Source organism: Diadema antillarum, unplaced genomic scaffold (assembly GCF_040938485.1).
Source record: "Diadema antillarum isolate AM-2024a unplaced genomic scaffold, OU_Dant_1.0 seq00001521_RagTag, whole genome shotgun sequence".
Lineage (NCBI taxonomy): Eukaryota > Metazoa > Echinodermata > Echinoidea > Diadematoida > Diadematidae > Diadema > Diadema antillarum.
The window spans coordinates 754,786-777,976 of NW_027272253.1; the positions used below are offsets into that span (position 1 = coordinate 754,786).

Below are 23,191 nucleotides of genomic sequence, written 5' to 3' on the forward strand. Positions count from 1 at the left end.
ATCAATTGAAATTTATGAGGTGACGACATCATAATATACATTGATCAACTGAACGAGAAGTTCTGTTCCAGCAATTATCGATATTTTCACGATTTCCTAACTCTCATATTTTCCCTCATTGTAATCCACTTGTGCTCGATCGTAAGATATTACTAAGTACTCTTTCTTAAATTATCAAGCAAACTATATGACTGGAAGTCCTCTCTAAACTGCTATAAATAGATATAGGCCCATATGTTTATTACAATATGCCTATATTATTGTGTACACGTGGGATCAACAAGTAAACGACATTTTTTTTTTTCTGACGCAATATACGTTTTGTGCTGGGGATAATTGAATGACGGAATAAAAACACAGTTGGACATGGATTCTAAAAATCTTTAGGGACGACTTGAATACCGTCTTCACATCCGCTCCATAAAGGAGTTTAGGGCCTACAAATGATTGAGCGTTTTGTGTCCTTTAACCGGAGGGCCAAACCCCCAAAACTCGCTTACTTTTCGAGTGAGTTCCACTCTCTCAACAAACTTAGTAGACCATGCTTATTTTCAAATATTTACTGAATTTGTTATTTGAGAGATAGAATTTGATAGAAACATCAGATTTCAAAAAATTTGATGTCATATGATAGAAAATAAAATTTTCTACAAGTTGATACCATTTTTGTTGGTTATTGTAATAACTGGATCGAAATTTTAAGGGAAAAAGCTAATTTTTAAATATTTTCCTGAAAAAAAAAGAAAATCATCAAATGCTTGATTCAGTTTAAGTCCATTGAAGTCACAGAAACACTAAAGAATTATCTTGAAACGTTTCAAGAAATTTGTTTGACATATGATCAATATTTGGAGAACATAAGGGGTCAGTACCATTTTCGGTTCAGGAATTATAGGTCTCAAACTTGAAAACTCATTTTATGGAAAAATGGCCACTTTAGTTGTGACAAGACTTTGCTGGTCGTGAAAAGTCTGCGTTTGCCAAGACTACCACTGTACACGCTGGCACTACTACAGGAGCGCCAGTGCCAGTGCTACGCGTATAGTAGTCTTGACAAACGCAGACTTTTTCTTCGACAAACAAGGGTTTGTGCCTGCAAACTAACTTTTCATACCAAGTGGTAGCTCAGGTGACGCTGATCGCTATTATTTTAAAGTACAATAGATTGTTCTGAAGCAGATGAAATGAAGCAAAAAATATTTTTCAAATAGAGGTAGAAGCTTGAAACCTGGCACCAACCTTGCTATAGAAAGTTAAAGACAAAATTTAGATCAATCACTTAGTGTATTGACTTAGTGTATTGCGCCAAAATATATGTATTATTTCGATTTTGATATAATTTTTGTCTATTCTGCTGTCTATTTATATGTTTTTACATATTTTGAACATTGTAATGCTATTTTAAACAGTCTTAGGTTTTTATGGAAACATTTTTCAGAATGCATCATGAATATTTCTCTAAAAAGTATAAAAATGAAATTTAAAAATGTTTATAAAAACTATGTAGAAATCAACATCTTCACCATATAATTAATATTTGGAATGGTCAGTTTCGTATTTGGTTCAGGAGTTATAATGTCTAAAACTTGAAAACCCATTTTACATAATATCATATATTTACACGCATCTGTTCCCGAGACTTCACAGAGGGTCAAATCTAAAATCGTGCTTACCTTTCGAGTTCCACTCTGTCTATAAACAAGACCATGAATATTTTTAACGTTTCAACATACTAAGCAATATTCCATAAGTACGCCTCAGTAGATTTGTTGCAAAAACCTAGTGAATTTAACATTTCAAATATAAAATTTGATAGAAACAGTGGATTGCAACAAATTTGATGTCATATGAAGGAGAGTAAAACTTCCTAAAAGTTGATACCACTTTGGCTGGGTATTGTGATAAATGGGGGGAGGGGGTTGTTTACTTTTTTGGGGGTGGGAGAAAATCCATATTTTCATATTGTTTCGAGAAATATGAAAATGCATGGTTTTGGATTTATCAAAGAAGAACTGAAGGATTATTTTGAAACCTGAGATTGACATTGCGATTTACTGAGACACAATTCATATTTACGGAATTACAGGCAATATCATACACTGTTGACAAGTTAACTTCTAAAACTTGAAAAAAAAATGATATTCATGCATTTGCATAAAATGTATTTACATGGCCACATTATTGTAATACTGTAATGGTCTAGTGACTTGCAAGTGCCTGCAAACTAACTTTTCATGCCAAGTGGTAGGTGACGCTGGTCGCTATTACAGTAAGTATTTCATCGTAGGTTCTTCTGAGGCAGATAAGATTGAACAGAAAGTATCTTCCAAAAAGAGAAAGCTTGGAATTTGGCACAAATTTTGCCATAGATGTGTCATATTTTGCGACAAAAATAGTATCCACACAAAATTCAAGATGGCGGTAATTGCAGGTTGTCGTTAAAGGCATTATTTGCCATTAGTGCGCGTGAAACAAAACCCAGCTTTAGTTCCTCAAAATAGTTCTAAAATGTGAGTTAGGGATAGAACAACTAATGCACAAACTTGAATCAGTATAATTAATGCTAAATAATGTTAGATATACAAAATAGATCTGATAAAACCGTTTTTATATTAAACTGTCAATAGTTACCATGCTTATGGTTTATTTAAAAGAAATGGCGATATCTCCGTGTGTTTTAGGCTTTATTACAAACTTGTTTACATGGTAGGATGTTTTGTGATACAACTAACCTATATAGCCACACATATAAATCAAAGGTGATATCTCTCCCAATGGTAAACAATACCTTTAGCGTGTTACGTCAAAGTTAAATCTCAACTTATAATTTGACATTTTTTTTAATCTTCTTATTTTGTTTTCTATCATACAATACATCCGAACCATATTGTGCTATAGTGTAAACCATGTTGAGGGTCTTTTTCTTTGGGGGTGGGGGGGGGGGGGGTGGGGCTCATTCCAGTGTTTGGGTAAGGCCCGATCTTTAATATATATATAAAAAAAAACGCTTCTTTATCAAAGATATGCTTTTTACTTGTATGTTACTCTCGCAGTTGTACAAACGTGAATGATGATGGTACATGTGTAATAATGTCTGATCCGTAGATGTCCATGAAAGTCTTTCTGATCCGAGAACCCCCTCCTCCCCCCCCCCCAAAAAAAAAAAAAAAAATCCGACATGGCGGCAATTTCTCAAATTTGCTCTTAAATGTGATGTACGACATAACTTTTCAGTACAAATGTATATTGTTCGAATAGAACTGTTCAAATTGATTATTTGTGCTTTATCTTCACATGTACAAATGAGCATGCTGAAGCTGTATTTACTATTATCAAATTTTTCTTACATTACATTGTTTTTAGGCTGATTTCATGTGGGTTATAGCGTCACAATAATGATCTGAACTTGTGCCATTGGTAGATGTTTTCCTGTATCAAATATCAGGCTCACTCGAGAGTGAAAATGTTCATTTTCATTCATTTTAGAGTGACCTCAGGGATCACATGAAGAGTGACGAGTGATCCCTGAGGCCACTCTAAAATGAGTGAAAATGAACATTTTCACTCAAATTCACTGCAATTTCACTCTAAATCAACTGATTTCTGTTATTCACTCCTTCAAAAGTGAAAACTTTCACTCGATTTTTTGTCTTTTTTGGAGAGTAGAATATCACTGGTTTTAAAAATGTCTCTATAAAAAACCTAAGATGGTTTAAAATACATGTAGTATTACAATGTTCAGAATGTATAAAAACATATAAATAGACTGCAAAATATACAAAATTGTATCAAAATCGAAATAATACATTTAGTTTGGCGCAATACACTATGTCAACTTTGATGGCCGCCATCTTTATTTTTTGTTTTGAGTGGTTGATCTAAATGTTGTCTTTGAACTATATATCTACAGCAAGATTGGTGCCAAGTTTCAAGCTTCTACCTCTATTTGAAAAATATTTTTGCTTCATTTCATCTGCTTCAGAACAATCTACTGTACTTTAAAATAATAGCGATCAGCGTCATCTGAGCTACCACTTGGTATGAAAAGTTAGTTTGCAGGCACAAACCCTTGTCTGTTGAAAAAAAAAGTCTGCGTTTGTCAAGACTACTATACACGCATCACCGGCACTGGCGCCTGTAGCAGTGCCAGTGGTGCGTGTAGTAGTCTTGGCAAACGCAGACTTTTCACGACCAACAAGGTCTTGTCACAACTATTACAAGTGGCCATTTTTACATGAAATGAGTTTTCAAGTTTGAGACATCATAACTCCTGAACCAAAAATGGTACTGACTTCTAATTTTCTCCAAATATTAATCATATGTCAAACAAAATTCTTAAAACGTTTCAAGACAATCCTTCAGTTTTCCTCAGTGGCCCGTTGCATAATACTTACCATTGAATTTCAATGGTAACTACCGTCAAAATTAGGCGTCACAGCCAATCAGCATCAAAGATTATAAAATTTACCGCTAATTTGAAGACTTACCGCTAGAAATGAGCGGTAAGTCCAGCGGTAAGGGTTTTATGCAACAGGGCCCTGATTTATGCTGAATCAAGCATTTTCATGATTTTGCCTTTTTCAAAAAAATATTTTAAAAAATAGTATTTTCCTTAAAATCTCAATCTAGTTATAACAATAACCCATAAAAATGGTACCAACTTTATTCTCTTTCATATGTCAACAAATTTGTTGAAATCTGATGTTTCTATCAAATTCTATCTTTCAAGTAACAAATTCAGTAAATACTTATGGCGGCCATCTTGGACGCTATCTTGGATTTGGAGACTTTTGCAACAAAGTTTTTGAGGTAGACCAGTGGATTCAATTCAAACTTAAATAAAAATAAGCATGGTCTACTTAGTTTGTAGAGGGACTGGAACTCGACCTCTGTTTTTAGCTTTCGGCCCCCCGCTTACTACCAATCCAGTACTTACAAGTGTTATACCAGGGAGGTGAGATCACCTCCCTGGTTATACTTACACATCAAGACATCACACGGTGCGAGCTGTTTTATGGAGGTGGCGCTAAATCTACACGGAGCCAACAAAATCACGGAGCATCTCCCCGTAAAACGAGGCGTAAATTGCACAGCGAATGCCGTAAGAAGTTTGCAGATCTTCCAACGGTGAATCACAACATTTCAGCTATCATTTTCAACACGTTTCTGATGTAAAATACTGATATTCAGCTTCTTTAGGCAAACATGACCTTCCCGAGAATGATAGTGAGCGTGCAGAACTTGTTTTTCACACACAGTACACACTGCATGTACTGCTGACGCGTGCTTCCTGGTACAGAGCCAGTATACAAGTGGCGCGATTCCCATACGCACGCCGTGTGGAAAAATTGGGTTTCAAACGCTGTTTTCCACTGGCTGCAAAATGCCACCACACACACACACACACACGCATTACAAGCTTGTCTCGTGCCCAACGTCACGTAGAAAATAGTCTCATACACACAAATAGCGGTGTGCGACAACGCAGCTGATACACACCGCACAATCAAATGTGACACACACACACACACGCACACACACACACACACACACACACACACGCAATACTAGTCTACGTAGGCCTACCTACCTCTTCCTGTCTAAACCTCTCTCTCTCCCTCTCTCTCGCTTTCTGTTGCCTTCAGTCACCGCTCTATAAACACGCTGACTGTGTAGGACTACATACATTATACCTGCTTCGCAGTGATGATTTTTTTCCCCCGATATTGACCATGCGACTAATGTAGTGCGTGTGGAGAGCAACACTCTTCTGCCCAGAATAGCGTTTTGCCACAAGGCCATTTTTAGCACACAATAGATAATAATAGTGAGACTCTTATAAAGCGCTCATTTCTACCTAAAATAAAGATACTCGAGGCGCTATACAACCCCGTCGTGTGCAGTATTTGAGAGCAGTTCATTGCAAGGCAATCACCGACGTTGATAAATTGGTTTTTGGGTGCGAGTGGGTTGATATTGCACGCGGATGTTAACGGAGTTACTGTACTTATACCTCCCTGCTTATACCATGGAAGTGTGTATAGGGAGTAGCTCCATGGGTGCACTGAGAATTATTTTTATGAACCCGGAAATTTAGCGACCTCAATCTGTAAATTCGATGCCGGAAGAAAGGATCGCTGTAATGAATGAGACAGCAAGCAGTATTTAGTGAAAATGTCCTCTACAACATGTCTGACTTCTTTATAACGATGAAAAAAAAGGAAGAAAAAATGTCAAGTCTGAGAAAAGAGAGAGAGTGAGAGAGAAAGAGAGAGGAAGCGCTATGAAAATATATATCTAAACTCTCATGCTGCTCAGATCAGGGGCCGCGGAACCGGGGGGGGGGGGGAGCTGTATACAGCCCCCCCCCCCCCCCCCCCTGTACACTCACTTTTGGACAGTGAAAAAAAGAAAACAAAAGAAAGACCGGTGAAAAATCGGGGGGCGGGGAATCACACTAGGCATAACTCGAATTTCTCACAAAAAGTGTGCTTCAGATCACTTTATCTTGATTTTGAAAACGCAAAAGCTCCGTCTATATTGTTCACAATAATCAACATCAAAATATCCTGCTACCTTAAACAAGTGGGGCCGTCTCAAGTCGATAAAAGATGCAAAAACATACATCAAATTGGACCATTTACAACATCAAAATGCACAAAAATTTTCGCCATGGGAGGAGGAACACCCCACACCCACCCCCCACCCCCCACCCCCCCCCCCCCCCCCCGTTCCCTCTGCTCGGTCGCTCGGGCTCGGTCGCTCGACTCCCTCGCATAGTAACCGCCGCCCTCCCAATATCACAAGATCATTATCCAGGCTAATTATACGCCGATGTGTCTAAGCGGAGGGGTTTAAAGTCTATAAAAGACGCAAAAACATGCATCACATTCCACCATTTACAACATCAAAATGCAAAGAGTTCTCCCCGTGGATGGGGGCTACATCCCCCTCCCACACCCTCCTCCCCCCCCCCCCCCCCCCCCCATCCCTCCGCTCACTCGGGCTCGGTCGCTTGGCTCCTAAAGGGCTTTCAAAACAGCATTGCGTTTATCAACTCGTGAATTCCTTGAAAGCTGTTTGGATAACCTGTTTCTGCCGAGAAAGGAGAGTTGATAAACGTAGGCACTACCCTTTCCTAAAAGGCTTTCCTATAAGGGCTTTTAAAACAGCTTTGCGTTTATCAACTCGTGAAAATTCCTTGAAAGCTGTTTGGATAACCTGTTTCTGCAGAGGAAAGGAGTTGATAAACGCAGCCTTTATCTGTCGTGATCCTGAATGCTACAACGCGAAGCCCCATTTAGCTATGCGTATGGGGCTGCTGGTCGCAGTTATCATGCAATAATGGTTTCGTACAATACGTGTCCCCAGTACATGTACTACCTCGCCGCCGTACGCGGCGTCGAATACTACTAATAGTAAACGACTCTGGTATACTACGAAACCATTATTGCATGATTATAAGACATGAGAGCACTTTGGGGCGAGTAATAGTCTCACAGTGTTAGTTATAGGAAAGGTACTTTAACCTGAAACACAAACTAAGACAAGGAAATTCAGGGAAACTTTTGAGGTACCAAAACTTTATTCTTTAAATGTACAGATCGACTGAACACAATCTTTTACCATTGGCATTCATATCATCTCAGAGATTAATCATAACAACAGTATTCCGACAAGTCTGTCACTAGCTAGCCTAATTGGTACTTACTGACTTAAGATTTTATAGAAAGTTTCAGGGCGGAAACAAGGATAAGATCATTCGGAAAATCATAATGACTTGAATTAGTGCGATACGTAGAGTGTTGGTTGATGTCAGAATTCAGCTTTTAACTTTTTGTGAGATATTTAGAAAACACTCTCAGAAATGTTGGGAAGCCTGCAATTCTCAGAGGAGTTCGACGTTTGATGAAAATCGGTTTTGAAATGGGCGATCAATATTCAATATAGACGGACTGATCAGACTGCGATCCGATACACTTCGATATGGTATAGATGGCCGGATCTGCAACGAATTTTGCTTCCGATGAGTGTGTGACTGATGAGAAAAATCTCACTGGAATGGGGGGTATTAGAAGAGTTTGTTCGCAAAAACCGATAAGTCCATATGTATTTGCCAAATGGAGATATTTGCGATTAAAGGTCAAGAAAAATAAAGAGAATAATAAGAAAATTTTTTGCTTCTTTTGACCATAACTTCAAAAATATACCTTTATAATTATGTAGTGACCAATATATCATTTAAAAGGTATCATTTTGTACTTTATGACAGAGACCGTACTTCAAAATCTTCAAAAATGGACTTATCAGTTTTTGCGAACAAACTCTTCATACCATACAACGACATGCGTACCGCTTGTAAAATTACACAGCAGAGCAAACATTTCAATGAGTAACTGTGCTGTATGCTTCACACTTCAGTGTGTTTCTTTCCTGATGCGTGTCACACACAATCCGAGGAGAACTTGCGTAATGAATCCGAAATGAAATAGATTTCGTCATTACGAAATACATGAATTCCGTGCATATTATACCTTCACTTTGTTTGTTCAAAAATTGGATGTGGCTCGTTCGGACGAACGTTTTGTATTTTTGTTTTTCCCAAGATTAGTCAATCTGATTATTATTATTATAGTTAATTAGCACGATGGTTCGTTAGTCCGAAAACAGTATGATACGTGTATGACTTTTCTATAAATATTCCAAAGATCCGTTTATCGCATAAGAAATAAGGCTCGTTAATCCGAAAGTGAAAAAAGTAAAGGTGACTATAGATGAATACTGGAGTAAACCTTCGGATTTACAAACCTTATCATTTTCGAATAAATGAACCTTCGGAATAATCAACATTTCTCATTTTGCATATTAACGAAGCTACGTAATGACGAACCTTTTTAATTATTTTTCGTATCAATGTACATTCGGAATTATACAAACCTTATTTCTCTCTCAAAATTAAGAACTTTTTATTCATTTTCTTTTTGGATGGAGAGGAGATAATCAGTGTAGGAAATATCTCAGTTCTACCATCTTGTGGTTGAGACAATACAAAACAGGCGGTATTCGGCGGAATTTTTAAGAGCCCACAAAGTTGCGAAAGATTTTTTTTTTTTCAAAGCATACTTATTGGTGATATTACCGAGTATTGAGGAGTATTGTGTAACTCCTTTCCAAATGCCTACATCCCAGCTAGGAGGAGTTTGGAGGAGTATCAATTAGAAATTAGCATTGCCATGTCTCCTGACAATAACTTGGTCTCATTTGCATTAATCCAAAGATAAACTCATCCCAAAGAAGAAAGAGGGAAGTTGATCAATGTGAATGCGCTATGGCATACAGGGGGAGCGCCGCATCGGGAGAGGGAAGGCAAATTTACATAGCCTCATTGTAAAACGGGTGGACAATACATTCTCCCCTTGATTGTTCTCACTGACCACTACATCGTCATACGAAGCCCGGGCTCCACCCTCCTGTCACCAACACGTAGAAGTGGGTCTGTTCAAGAGGCAGAACGCAGAATTGGTGCGTCATGGCATGTGAACGTTGTTAATTCCTTTATCATTTTTCTCGTTTACCTATAATCATACTTTCGCTAATCTGGCCTGTCGTCATTCTGTATTTCACATTGATGTTGCATTCGACGTCATAACGTTTCTCTTCCGTATCGTTATAAAACACAAAAGCTACTTTTCTAATCTAAAGTGATGCACCTGAATGAGGTGAAGAAGGCTCTAACTAAAGACAGATGGGTGTATAGTTGTGCCCCTGACATTGAGACTTTCGCTGGATTTTTCAGTATCATCTATATTTTACGGTATTTCCGTCGGACCACCATTACGCGGATTTGGATGCAATTTGTGTATCAGAACCACGATTTTGAAAGTAGGCGTCTGTGGGAGAAGATATACCATGAGGGATAAAGTCTGTGACCAGAACTGACAAAATAATCATCAGTCCATACAGTTATTCTGCGGTGAGTATAGATCAGAAAGAGCAACCACTCAGGCCAGAAAAGGGAAATTATACAAACTTCGATATGCGCATTATTTTCATTTTCTCAGTATGATTTTCATTTGACCTTTGGACCTTTAACTTTCATGTCAGTCATGTCAGTTCCTTGTAACATCTGTAGACCTAGATTTGTAGATAGGCCTATCATTGCCTTATTACTTATTCAGCCAATGCTCGTATCCTGAAGAAACACATGCAGTGACGCGAAGCTCTTACGAATGTTTGAGCAGATAATATACTTAATCAAAAGATGCTTTTGTAATTTTTCATTCACTTTTCATTCTTGGTAATTTTCATTCACATATGAAAACAGCACTTATAGACATAATACATCGAACAGGATTTGTCAAAATTACTATTTTGTCTTTGACGTATGCTCACACATTTATGAACTCGACAGATTATTCTCTTTTGTACACAGAAGATAAAAGTTTACTGTAAATACACTCTGCCAAGTTATTTTGCTCAAAACCTTTTCTTAAAACTATTTTCATTTTGATTGATGGTAGACATCTATGATAAAATATCTCTCTCTCTCTCTCTCTCTCTCTCTCTCTATATATATATATATATATACGTGTATATATATATATATATATATATATATATGTATATATATCACATATCATAATACTTAATGTTTGTTTATTCATTCATGTGAATTATGACCAACGTGTGAGTTCCAATGAATAGCGAAAGTGAATATATGCGTTCAGTGTCTGGCCGTCTCAAAATAGGGGACAAGAGATCAGTGGTTGCGCCAATTTTTGGCTGAACAAAGAGAAAAGAAATATACACAGATCAATAATGATGACTGAAAATAAAGATTTAACTACGTGTATACATAACAACCCCCCCCCCCCCAAAAAAAAAAAAAAAAACGAAAATAAGAAAATAACAAACTTGAGAAACTTGATAATATCAGACGTCTTGCTCATCTAGTTTTGTGTATAATCACACTGAATCATCCAACTTCCAAGATGCTGGCCACATTTAGTAATAAATTATTTTCATCTGCTGCTCCCAAACTGTGGAATCAACTACTCAAAACTCTCCGCAACCAGCAATCTCTCATCACCTTAAAAAAAATCTAAACACTCACTTGTTTCAATAATGTAAATAATCCACTGGTGAAGCGCATTTGATATCATTATTATCATTATTATAATCTTATGCTTCATTACTTGAATTCGTTTTAGATGTTTAAAGTGAAAAAAAAATCAACACACTGCTCTTTTAACAGTTCTTTGGATGAATATTGTATCCGTTTCTGGTCACAAACATCGGAATTTCCGGTAGCACATCATACAAAATACTGACTTTCCCGTCCAGTTATTGATCTTACAATAATAAGGACTATGAAATCGAGGGGATATCATTGTGCATGAGCAAATTAGTTTAAAGGGGCATTCCGGACGATTTTCATAATTTCACATCATGTAGTACATAAATCGACAGTTCCATGTATAGATTCGTGGAATTTATTGTGATCCTTGAGCAGAGAAACCAATAAATGAAAAATCTTAAACAAATTACACTGAACAGTGTTGATGACATCAGAGCCTCATATATTTCAGAAATGTAGCAGTGTAATTCCATTACAATACCACTTGCTCAACAAATTCACCTGTGAAAAATCCATACATGCCTTCTTCTTTTGTTCTGCTTCCTTGAGTCCCAACTTATGCATTCTTATGGTGAGGCTGCCATGTCACCATCCTTAATTGTTCATTGCAATTTGTGATAGATTTTGAAAACATTCTCATTCCTCATCCCAATCACTGTAAATTCTGAAACTCTGTACTCAGTTTAGCTAATTTATAGTTGTTCAAATGTAAAAGTCTGAAAATCATCCGGAGGTCCCCTATAACAGCTCATTGCGTAGTTGTTTGACTTACTGTCCCGTTTCCGATAACTCTCAAGCCTATACGACATGCAAAGGTATAGACTCTGACGAAAGTTATGAAATGAAGTATGATTCATGTTTGTTCATTTCAGATCTCAGGCGTAATATATACATTCGTGTAGAATGGGGTATATCTTAAAGAGAGGGCAACCGGGAAAGCAGATCTATCCATCCAAAAGGGCACAAAAATTCACCTCGTGCTACTCAGACGGAGCAAGTCACATGGTTCTCTACAACCTCTTGGCGGCATTCATAGCGGGCCAGATCCTGTTGACCATTGCATTTCTGCTCAGATCAGCGCCACCGTGTGACTGCAGGTGCCAGTGGCGGTCCGAGCTTGAAAAGCATGGACCTAAAGCAGGTATTATGACCAGAAATTATCCTCTTTATAGTCGCAGCGGTCCCTTTAACACATAATATTTTGTCTAAAGCTCCCGTTTTCGCCTCAAATTATTCTTGAGACTCTGGAAGGGTTGTCTATCCTTGTCTGGCGAATAATGCTCTGACGGATAATTATTCCAAAAATGAAATCATTCTGCCTAAAAAAGAGGGCACCTGACTAAAAACGCACAATTTCATATACCTAAATGTTGGTTAATCCGAAACTTATCGGTCGTTAATTCAAACAGTTATTATGGCGTAATTCTGAAGACTCGTTGTAGTCCAAAGATTACGTGTCACTCCGAAGGTTCGTTAATCCAGGGGGGTGGGGGGGTGAAACTCACCTCCCTGGTTAATCCGAGAATGAAATAAGTTTCTTTCTCCCGAAGAGACAAATACTGGAAGAAAAAAATGTGTATACTAAAATAACAAACCCTGAAATTAAGAACCTCGTTTCGTTTTCGGATTAACCTCCGGAATAACGAACCTTCTTCTATTTTCTGAATGTCGACGAATCTATGGAATGACGAAGTGTAACTTGTCTATTCAACAATACATACATACTTCCATCGACAGTGAGGCAAGAACCCCTGCACACACACCAATATAATTATGGTTTGTCTATAAGTCATAATGATTATTCTAAAATAACCCTACAAATCATTCCACTTGTCTTATCTTTGTTTAGCTGCAAAATATCCTTGACTCTATATCATACAAGAGCATGAGCATTAAAAAAAAAAAAACTACACACACACACACACACACACACACACACACAAGAGGACACTTTAATCTGAATTTTAGTTCGGGCTCCGACTGTCTGATGTTGGATGCATGTTGTCACCTCTTTATCACATTAGATGCTCAGAGCTCGGCACTTACAGGTGGTCGTCTGATGGTCCGTTAGGGTCACTTAAGTCTCTAAACTCAAATTTTGGTGGCCCAAAGATAACAGCAAAAGCAACATAATGGTCGAGGCCTACGACCTGCCCGATTATAGCTAGCTCACAGTCATGTTCAACGTCCTATCATAAGTCATGGGCCATACAGTCCAATATACAATAAATATATGAAATAAAAGCAAAAGTAACAATCCTTTTAGAATCTTAGTTGCTCGAAAAGATAAATTTGGTGGCCCGACACCCAATTTTTAGTGGCACGGGCCACTGGGCCACCGCCAATGTCAAACCCTGTATAACTCCAGTAACGAGTCAATGATATTGAAGTTGTGCGTAAAATTCGGTCCTCACACCTCGTTTCAGACACAATGTCAAACATTGTCAATTATACTTGATGTTTCCTTTTCTTTCTTTGTGCACGTGTCTTTGATTCGGAGGTAACAAACAAATTTTGTAGTATTACTTCGTATACAAAAATGCGCCTTAATTGGAGAATGGAAACAGTGCATACTATACAGATCGTGCAGTGTTATTATCAAACTTGTCTTGATAGCGTGAGGGTGAGGGAGGACTGCAATCAAGGCTTCATGATTGTCTTTCTCTTTTGATGCTGCTATTCTGTTTAAAATTCAAGCAGACTTTCCTCACTGCGGAATTACTGTCTTCACATTACATAATATGCTCCAACTTCAAACTGCCACTCTTCCCTCTGTAATCCGAGACTCGAATATTGACTTCCATGATTATAGGACGAAGTCTCGGTGACTTGTCAACATTATCACCATTCAATGAGCCCGCTGGAAGACCTGAAAAACAACTTGTCATGGGTGTTCAGTTCGGCAAGCGTGAAGGTGAGTCAACAGCGCGAGTTTCTCATCGAACATTTTTTTTGTTATCTTTTGTCACACAAAGACTGCCAAAACAACAGGATTCGCAAAAGACTTAGCGGAAATCAGCGCGCACACAAATGCAAGTATAAACTCCTCTTAATTCAATTCAATTCAATTCATGCTTTATTTCATTTTTCGAAAAGAACATAAACATTTCACTTTCTTTGGTAATAGAGAATAAGGTTGCATAGTCAAGACAAAGTAAATTGAGAAAAATAAAATCGAGGAACCTTGGAATAAGAAATACGTTGTAATGAAACTTGGCTGAAGTGATAAAGACGACATAATACGTAAGACATCGAAAAATGGAGGGACCCACTAAAAAGACAATGCTTGTAGAATGTGGGGCCCCTCAAGTACAGAATGTCAATAGAAATTGAACTGATGCAAAAAGACGATTCCGCGTGACATAGACAGCAATGCACCAAAATTTAATGATCATCCTGAAGGGATAGCTGTACCAGTTCTACTTAGGCCTATAAAAACATTGATAATAACAAAGTAGGACCTACATCAGTATGATAATGAGGATAACAATGACCAGATAATCATGAATGATAATGCAATACTGCATGGAATTACAGTTATGTAACAAATAGAAGCAACATAATCTTTTTAAGAGGACACTGTATTCTTTCACATTTTCCCTACTTCGACAAAAAATAACAGCAAAGAGTTTGGATGGATGAGGGAGCTAGGTGTGGATGGTGCAAGCAAAATTTTACTGTAACTATCAGACGTTTTCACGAATCTTATACTTCTGTTTACATTCTCCATTATTGCTTATATGACACACAACTAATGATGTTATGATCATTCCTTTAATTCTCAGCTACCTTAAAACAGGTCAACCAGAAGAATCTACGTGAGCGAAAGAGTGATCTTTGGAAGAACGTTTTATCACTTAATGTTGGTGTAAAACCTCAGCAGGGAGCACTGTCGATAGTGAAATCATCAAATCTAAGCGAATTAGACAACCAAATTCATTCCAGAGAGAGTATTCAGGAAAATAAAGCAGAGGGTGATGTTAATTCGATGGCATCCGGAAGGCTTGATCAGGGCGATTCCCTGCGAACTCGAGATAGGTCGAACACTATCCCGGAACCCTTCACAATCCTGGCAACGACGAACACAGCCTTCAGCGACCTGACGGAGAACTGGCTGGAGAGTTTACGTCGTCTAAAACTGCCCTACAACATCACCCTTATTGCCGAAGATGTCGGAGCGTTCGATTACTTCACGAACCGGCTGACGAAGCTTAGATCCTCGGGCCTTCGGCTCAGTCTTCGTCTGACGGACATGAACGCAAGCTCACCCGTGCCACTTGGGTTTCACACCAAGGACTACATACGGCTTGTGGGAAAGCGCCCTCACTATATCTTAGAAATACTGAGGTCGGGAATAGGAGTGCTCTTCGCCGATCCCGACGCCGTATGGCTGAAAGACCCTATCCCTCTCATAGCGGGAAAATATCTGGAGTATGACGTGTGGGTAGCACAGGGTGAAGGCGGTCAAATGCCCTGCCCATGCTTCATGTACATCAAGCCCTTCACGAGGGCCATCAACTTGGTCAAGGCATGGCACTGGCGCATCGAAGAGCAACTGAGCATGAGCAAACCTGAGAACGACCAGATTGCACTGACTGTGGTTATGAACAATCACATTAATTTCAAAAATCTACAAGTTAGGAAACTGGACATGACAGCGTTTCCCACTGGACAGTCTATGTTCCTAAAGAAGGGATGGTTCGGGGTTAATAGGGATAAAGTTTACGTAGTGCATGCCAACAAGGTCGGTGGACATGTCAAAAAGAAGTTCGTACTCAGGTGGAAGAGACTTTGGTATATCGGAAAAGACAGCTGATACAATACAAACCTGTAATCATGCTTAGTGAAAAACTCTCCTTAAAGGGATGGTATATAGTTTTGTATCGACGAGGAGTTAGGTTTTATAACTTTGACCCACCCCTTACCAGGATCACTTTGTTTTGCTTTTTTATATATGCTCTTTAATATCTGATATAAGTGGTTCTCATTATTTCGCAAAAACAGGTTAAAACCTAAATTCCCATCTCAACCACAGTATGTGATCCCTTTGACATAAAATTATAATGATATGGTCATGTTTAAGCTGACTGATGAAAGATGTATCATTATTCCATCGAAGTAGTTTCATTTGAATTGGACATGAAAATCGTCGTGAGTCAGTTATGTTATTAAGAGAAACTCAACTCAGCGGGTTCAAGTTGTTCTCGATAAGAAGAGAATCGTTAAGCAACCAGCACAGTGAAAGTTCCCAGAAAACAAGAAGTTTGTAGAATTTTTAAAGCATTATCGTAAATCTATGTTATATACTTTTGCGAAACACTGTTGTTTGTCACAACCGCATAAAATGGATATTCAAATCTGATAGGAAGATGATGCCCTTGCCCGGCGTGGAACTCTTCCAATGGCCATTACATATCTACCGTATGTAGAACTTCTAAACTACATGTACAGTTATTTTTCTGCTGTTTTCCAGCAGTCATGATCCCCATTCCCTAATAATCACGAAGACTAAATTGTTTGAATCTCGTGGAAAATTAAAACCAAATGTATCAATCTCTTCTTTACTTTCTGAGCTTGTATTAATGTCTCAATATATAGAAATACATATCAGAATGAATTGTCATCAAACGTGAAACAAATTACGTCATGATATCATCACTCATCCGATAGCATTGGAAAATGTCCTATATCAGCGTCTTTTACAAACCTGTGAAATTCTCTTGCCTCACTCCCATCGAAATATCACGTATACGGTATAATCGTATATAAATTTCGTTTGACTCTTACGAAAACTACCAAAGTCGACTCTTGACTGGGCTTCTCTTTAATGGTGCATGGTATTATGTTGCATTGTTTGCATTGATACACGTGGAATGCTAGATTTGTCTGTTCGTTTATTTTCTACTTGCATGAATTAGCATCATTGCTGAGTAATTTACCCATCTCCCAGTCTACCACCCCCTGTTTTCAATATGTAAACGTTGATACAGAAAGTGCTTATGTGCAATTTTTTTTATTTTAAACGCACAGTGATATTAAATTAGTTTTGAAAAAAGGGTCGATTTTTTTTTCTAAATGAGCATCTTGTAAGGTTGCAGCATTCAGTTCTATATAGGTGGGCATCTAGGAGAAGTAACTCAACTTTTGAAACATTTTCAGGTCGCTTTCGTGTTAATTTTGTGTCGTTTCCATGACAAAAGTCCCATACAATGATCAAGCCTTCCTTCCTGCCCACCCATCCCCTCCCCCGTAAATCCTCGGCAGTCGTACTTTAGATATGTCGGGTTTTTTTTTTTTTCTCTCTCTCTTTCAATTCCAGTGTAAAGTATATACCAATAGTCTCAAGGGAAAAATAGTTTTTCTTTTTTATTGTATTTCTATTAAATGAACTGCGACGAGTCACGGAAATTCAAAAATAGATTAACTATGTATTTAAGAAATGCTACTCCCTTCAATAAAGTTGTACTATAAAGCAGCTATTTTCGTATTGTCAAAATGTTTGAATCTGGTTTAACCACGAATGTAGTTTATGTGCAAGGTAAAAAATTAAACATTATACAAAACGTGCTTCAGTCCTTTCGCTCCGAGTTAGACTCTGCTCTCCGTTATCCTGAAATCCTGAAAACATATTCGCGTATAAACAAAGTTTTAGTGTATTTGTGTACATATATATATATATATATATATATATATGTACTCTCTAAAAAAATCGAGTGAAAATTTTCACTCTTAAAGGAGTGAATACAAAAAAGAGTGAATTTCGAGGGAAAATGTTCAATTTCACTCTTTTTGGTATTCACTCCTTTAAGAGTGAAAATTTTCACTCGATTTTTTTTAGAGAGTATATGTATATATACATATATATGTATATATATATATATATATATATATATATATATATATTGTATATAATGTGTGTGTGTGTTCTAAGAAAATTGTTCAATTTCTGTCACCGAAGAATTCATAATCCAACTAGTGGCTTGAAATAGCGCATGAAATGTTTTCCCGACATCCCTCCATCTTATCTAATAATGAAAAAAAAATTAAGAAAGAAAAATAGAAAAAAATGGCGACGAAAAATGTAGCGCGGTTGACGAAATCTATTCAAACAGTAATTTACTATAGTATATAGGGCCGATGCCAATAGCACTTTTAAACACGCTATCGATAATCACACACACACACACACACACACACACACACACACATACTCAAGCTATTCAATATTGAAGCATTACACGTAGTATTTTGTTGTATTGTGTACAATTCCGTGAATGTTACGTCACGGTATCCACATCTTTTTTTTTTTGTTCTTCTCCATTTTGTCTTCAACACAGCAATGTTAAGTTCGGTCACATGAAGCTATGTAGACCAAATAGTGTAGGCCTACATGCATTTCATTAATGAAGGGTCAATAGTAATCATGGATATATATTTGATGTGGGAACGCTTGAAAATCTGGCGTGGCCTTGGCCTTAATGATTTATGTATCCGAATTGACACCTGAACGTTCATTTCACAGCCTTGGTCACTAACTCGCTGCTGAGAAAGCAACCAATAATATTATCAAACTCAGATTTTACATACAGTATTCATGGTATAGCTTTGTATATCATACACAGCTGAGTTTAATAGAAATTCACTTGCATCGTACATGTTAATCATATTAGTTACAAGGGAACATGCGAGTTATGCCAAGATCAAGGAACGTTCCATTCCAACATCTTTTGTTAACTACACCGTACAGTGTTTTAGAAATGGTTGACAGATTGTGTCAGAAGAATATTTCTTTGTTTCTTTGTTTGGAAGTTTTTTGTGGGCAGAAAAATATTTTTCATTTTGCCACATGTCGAGGGCACCGTTAATCAAGTCAAGAGAACATCCATTTTGCATGTTGTTTCTTTAAAATGTTGCATCCGCCAAGGAGGTTATTGCTGGTGTTGGTATGTTTGCTTGTCCGTTTGCCCGTATGTCAGTTTGTAAATAACCCCAAAAGTTTTGAACGGATTGGGTAAAATTTTCAGGAAAAGTTGGGTATGACACATGGAACAGATTATAGATTGGAAGTGGCTGCCGGATCAGTGTCTGGAACCAGGATTTTTTTTTAAATATCTTTGTTTTGTTTTGTTTTGTTTTGTAAGTTGTACGGACTATTCGTCATTGGTAGCCGCGGGTTCATCACGAACGCTAGATGGCGCGCTTGTCTTTGCGACCTCCATGACTGTCGCCTCCAGTATTTGCACAAAGTAGGTACACAAAGTACTAGTAGGCCTACTTGTTCGGCGGATCGGGCAGCGGAAGTGCATGTATGATCCTCAGTGATGGTGACCAAATCTAATAACGCAGATGATTATTATGAATGTATATAGGATTATGATATACAATATGGTGAGTATCACAAGATTGGTGGAGAATGAGCTGCTTGGCGAAGGTCTGCGTTTTCCGAGTGCTTTTCTAGTTCACTTCTATGCACTTTCGTGACACAGGCAGTCACATTCTATTTCAGGAGGCAAAGGGCCTGTTCGGTAATACCCACGGTGTTAGAAGAGACTGGAGATTGATGTAACTGAAGACCTACCTTTGAAACATGATGCTAACGAGAAGACGAAATCGTACAGGCCTGCATATCCGTTGGGAAAGGTCCATAACTTGTCCTCGCCAACGGAGGAAAGAAATTTTTTGCATGTTTTTTATCTCTTCGACCCAACTTCCTTCTCCCCTCACCAAACCCCTCCGATCCTCCCACCCTTCCTTCTGGCTCTCTCTCCCTATGGGCTCTCCCTCCCCCTCCCCCTCTCTCTCCCTCCCTCTCTTTCCCTTTTCTCTCCCACAGAGTTCACTAGTGAAACCCTCCGCCAGTTTGGGAACATTATATTACATTTTGTTATAAGAGTGTATTATAGTGATGTTCCAAACATCATTCTGCAAGTGATAGGCCCCTATTCAGCACGCAGAGTATGGGCATGTAGTTGATTGTGGGATGTGTGTTGTATGCAGGGTGAATGGCGACGATTAATTTGTATGTTTCAGAACGATCGAGTTGGGGGGGGGGGGGGGAGGGGTGGAAACACCGGAGGCAAAATAATAATATCCTCAGGAGAGAAAATAATACAGATAAACACAGGAAAATACATTCGTTGTCATACGCACGATTTCTTTCGGGGGAGGGGAGCCTTATTTGGCAATTTGAATTTAGTGTTGTGTTCAATATGGGGGAGGGGGTCATTGGGGTACGCAAGCGAGGGAGCGCAGCGACCGAGAGGGAGAGGGGGAGAGAGAGAGAGAGAGGGGGGGGGGATGTAGAGGTGTATCTCCGTTTACCTTGGCAGGAAGTCTTTTCTTTTTTGATGAAATTCAACGATCTGACTGCACACTGTTTGGTGGAATATTTGTAACAATTTCAATTAAATGAAAAGGCTTATTTTTGGTACAGGTCAACACAGATGCAACAAAAACTATCCGAAATTCTCAAATCTTACTCGATTAGTTTGGAACCCGAAATTTCAGTGATATCAATGAATAATTTCTCAAATGGTTGGGCACATACAGAACCTATCCGCTGACGAGGACATGCTAAAACGTCACTTCTATTCTGCAAGAGCAGGGCCTTTTGCATAAAGTTGGGATCATAATATAAAACTGAATGTCACTGACAAGTTCTGATTGGCTAATACCTGACTTATGCTTTGTTTCCTAACTTATACTTTGAATTGCTTCTTTTTATGCGAAAGGATCTCAAACTTAGAGGAAGATTGTCATCTTTCCACAGATTATAATATATTTGATTGCACCAAAGAACTTAAAAACTACTTTTGCGTGCATTTTTTCTTTTGTGTATATACCCGCTTTTATATTCTATCGCAACTCAACTAAGTTTAGAAAAGAGATGCCTCATTTTCAATCTCTTCCGTCTTTTACAGGAGAAAAAAACGAATATTACTAAATACGTTATTGCTGTTAATGATAAGACTAGGCAACATTTTCAAAAGTTTGTATTACTTTATCATATTATCATTATTATTATTATTATTATTATTATTATTACTATTATTATTATTGTTATTATTATTATTATTATTATTATTATTATTATTATTATTATTATTATCATTATCATTACTATTATTATTATTATTATTATTATTATTATTATTATTATTATTATTATTATCACCGTTCTTATATAGCGCGTAATACCTTTGGCAATGTCTCTATGCGCTATGATTATTTGTATAAGCTAGCACTGTGTTTTTGAGAGATATTTTATACATGTATACTAATACTTGCAACAGGTGGGCTCAGGTGCATGAAGGCTCTGAACCTCATTGCGCAATACCTTGTTCAGCGCCATCATTGTCACTTGTTCGATCGTAGACTAGGGTGAAAGGCGTTTCAATGATTAATCACTTTATACATAGCTGTTAAATCAAGTGATATACCAAAAATTAGACCCAAATCATCCTTGGTATGTTTTTATAACCAAAATAACATATTTTTAAATGCAAAAATATTCAGGGTTTTAATTCTAATTATCAGTTCTTTCATATGAATGCTTTTCCACAACTGACGCAACATCTGTGGTTATGCATCGATTTGATAACAAAAATTACACAATCATTACACACACGCTGCGCGCACATACACAGCTAGCATCGAAGGGATCTTGTTTTGAATGAAATTCCACTATGCAAGCATGTACGTACGAGTAGTATTAGTAACACACACACGTACCAACACCGCTTTGCGCCAGCTACTGTAGCTAGCTATGTAGGTGACAGTAAAAATAGGAGTATTCTACCGCTGAAGACACTCGGCCATACTCATTTTCTTGACGTAAGTATTTCAAGAAGACACTTGAAACCTTACTTACTAGACAGCATTGGTGACGGCGAGGATTTTGACCAGCAAAAGACCGAGAACCTGAGCTGGAAAGAATTTTGTCTGGTGAGACTTTGCTTTGTTTTTGACCAAGACTTTGCACAAGTGTTAGCGTATGCATGACATACGGCTCTACCACAGCACACATGCACACAGACTACCGAGTGAATGCGGCATTATGTCGCTCTGTGAGTCTTAGCTCTTCCTCTCGAGCTCTCGACCAACTGTAATTTACTCAACTGCCTTTCAACGTTACCATTCTTGGCTGGGAATGTCAGCTGTCTGTTATGCGTTTGATGTTCAATGCCGCTGCATACATTGTCAAATTGGCCATTTTAGGGCCCGGGAGTGGGTGTACCCTGCACTGGAATTGTACGAAGCTGCACAGTCAAGGCCGGTACCGGGTAAAACTTTCACACAGCCCCAGTCGCTGTATAAATGCGCACCTGTAACTGTTAGCGTCTGGTCGGGCTAAGTCAAGGCAAGAAATATGCAGATGTGTTGTCTGTGTGTGTACATGTATTGTAAATTTAGTCAATATCGTGTGTTCAGGATTTTAACCACTGCAGAAGCAGAGACTCCAACCCAAAGTACCTTCTGATCTGGAGATTCTCCCGCCAGAAACCCCTAGCAAACGGGAGACTCAAAGTTGATGTGTGGGAAGCGCGAAATTCCGAGGGCGCTAGATGCTCTCTGGTACTATCTAAGGCTTATTTTTTCAACATACCATAGACATAATGTAAGAAATCCTTTCCAACGGGAGACAAAGAGCCAGGGCGGGAGAAATTAAATCTCAAACGGGAGAACGGGAGATTTTGCAAAAATGGGTTTTCGGCGGGAGATCTCCCGTCGAAAACGGGAGAGTTGGAGTCTCTGCAGAAGTGATGTAGGCTTTGTATAAATGAGCCATTTCCAAAAGCTTCCGCTTTCTTTATAAAATAGATCTACAAACTGTATTTCTGTGTAAAACCATCAAAGATTTTTTTTTTTCTTATTGCTGTGGCTTTAATTACGTATTTAGAAAATCGTAGAGGAGAGTGCTGAAATTGTATTTGTAATGGCAGTTTTTAGTATTTTGTGAATCCATAATTTTCAGCTATTCCTTGGCTATGCTCTTTTCCTCTTATTTCTGAACTCCTAAATCAGGGAATATGGACTAACTTCTTATCCCCAAGT

At 38.1% G+C, this 23,191-nt stretch overlaps 1 protein-coding gene across 1 annotated transcript; it reads left to right on the plus strand.

Annotated features, from left to right (window-relative positions):
• The first annotated feature begins 12,139 nt into the window (after positions 1-12,139).
• Positions 12,140-15,953, plus strand: LOC139710320 (uncharacterized). The gene is made up of 3 exons (XM_071622236.1): positions 12,140-12,278; positions 13,950-14,051; positions 14,923-15,953. The coding sequence occupies exons 1-3, from the start codon at positions 12,140-12,142 to the stop codon at positions 15,951-15,953; spliced, it is 1,272 nt and encodes a 423-aa protein (XP_071478337.1).
• Positions 15,954-23,191: the final 7,238 nt, after the last annotated feature.

Bases quoted from the DNA above. Each gene is read 5' to 3' on its own strand.
- LOC139710320 (XM_071622236.1), top strand. From the start codon at position 12,140: ATGGTTCTCTACAACCTCTTGGCGGCATTCATAGCGGGCCAGATCCTG. The intron at 12,279-13,949 runs GTATTATGACCA...CCATGATTATAG, and splicing joins AAAGCATGGACCTAAAGCAG to GACGAAGTCTCGGTGACTTG. The intron at 14,052-14,922 runs GTGAGTCAACAG...TTTAATTCTCAG, and splicing joins TCAGTTCGGCAAGCGTGAAG to CTACCTTAAAACAGGTCAAC.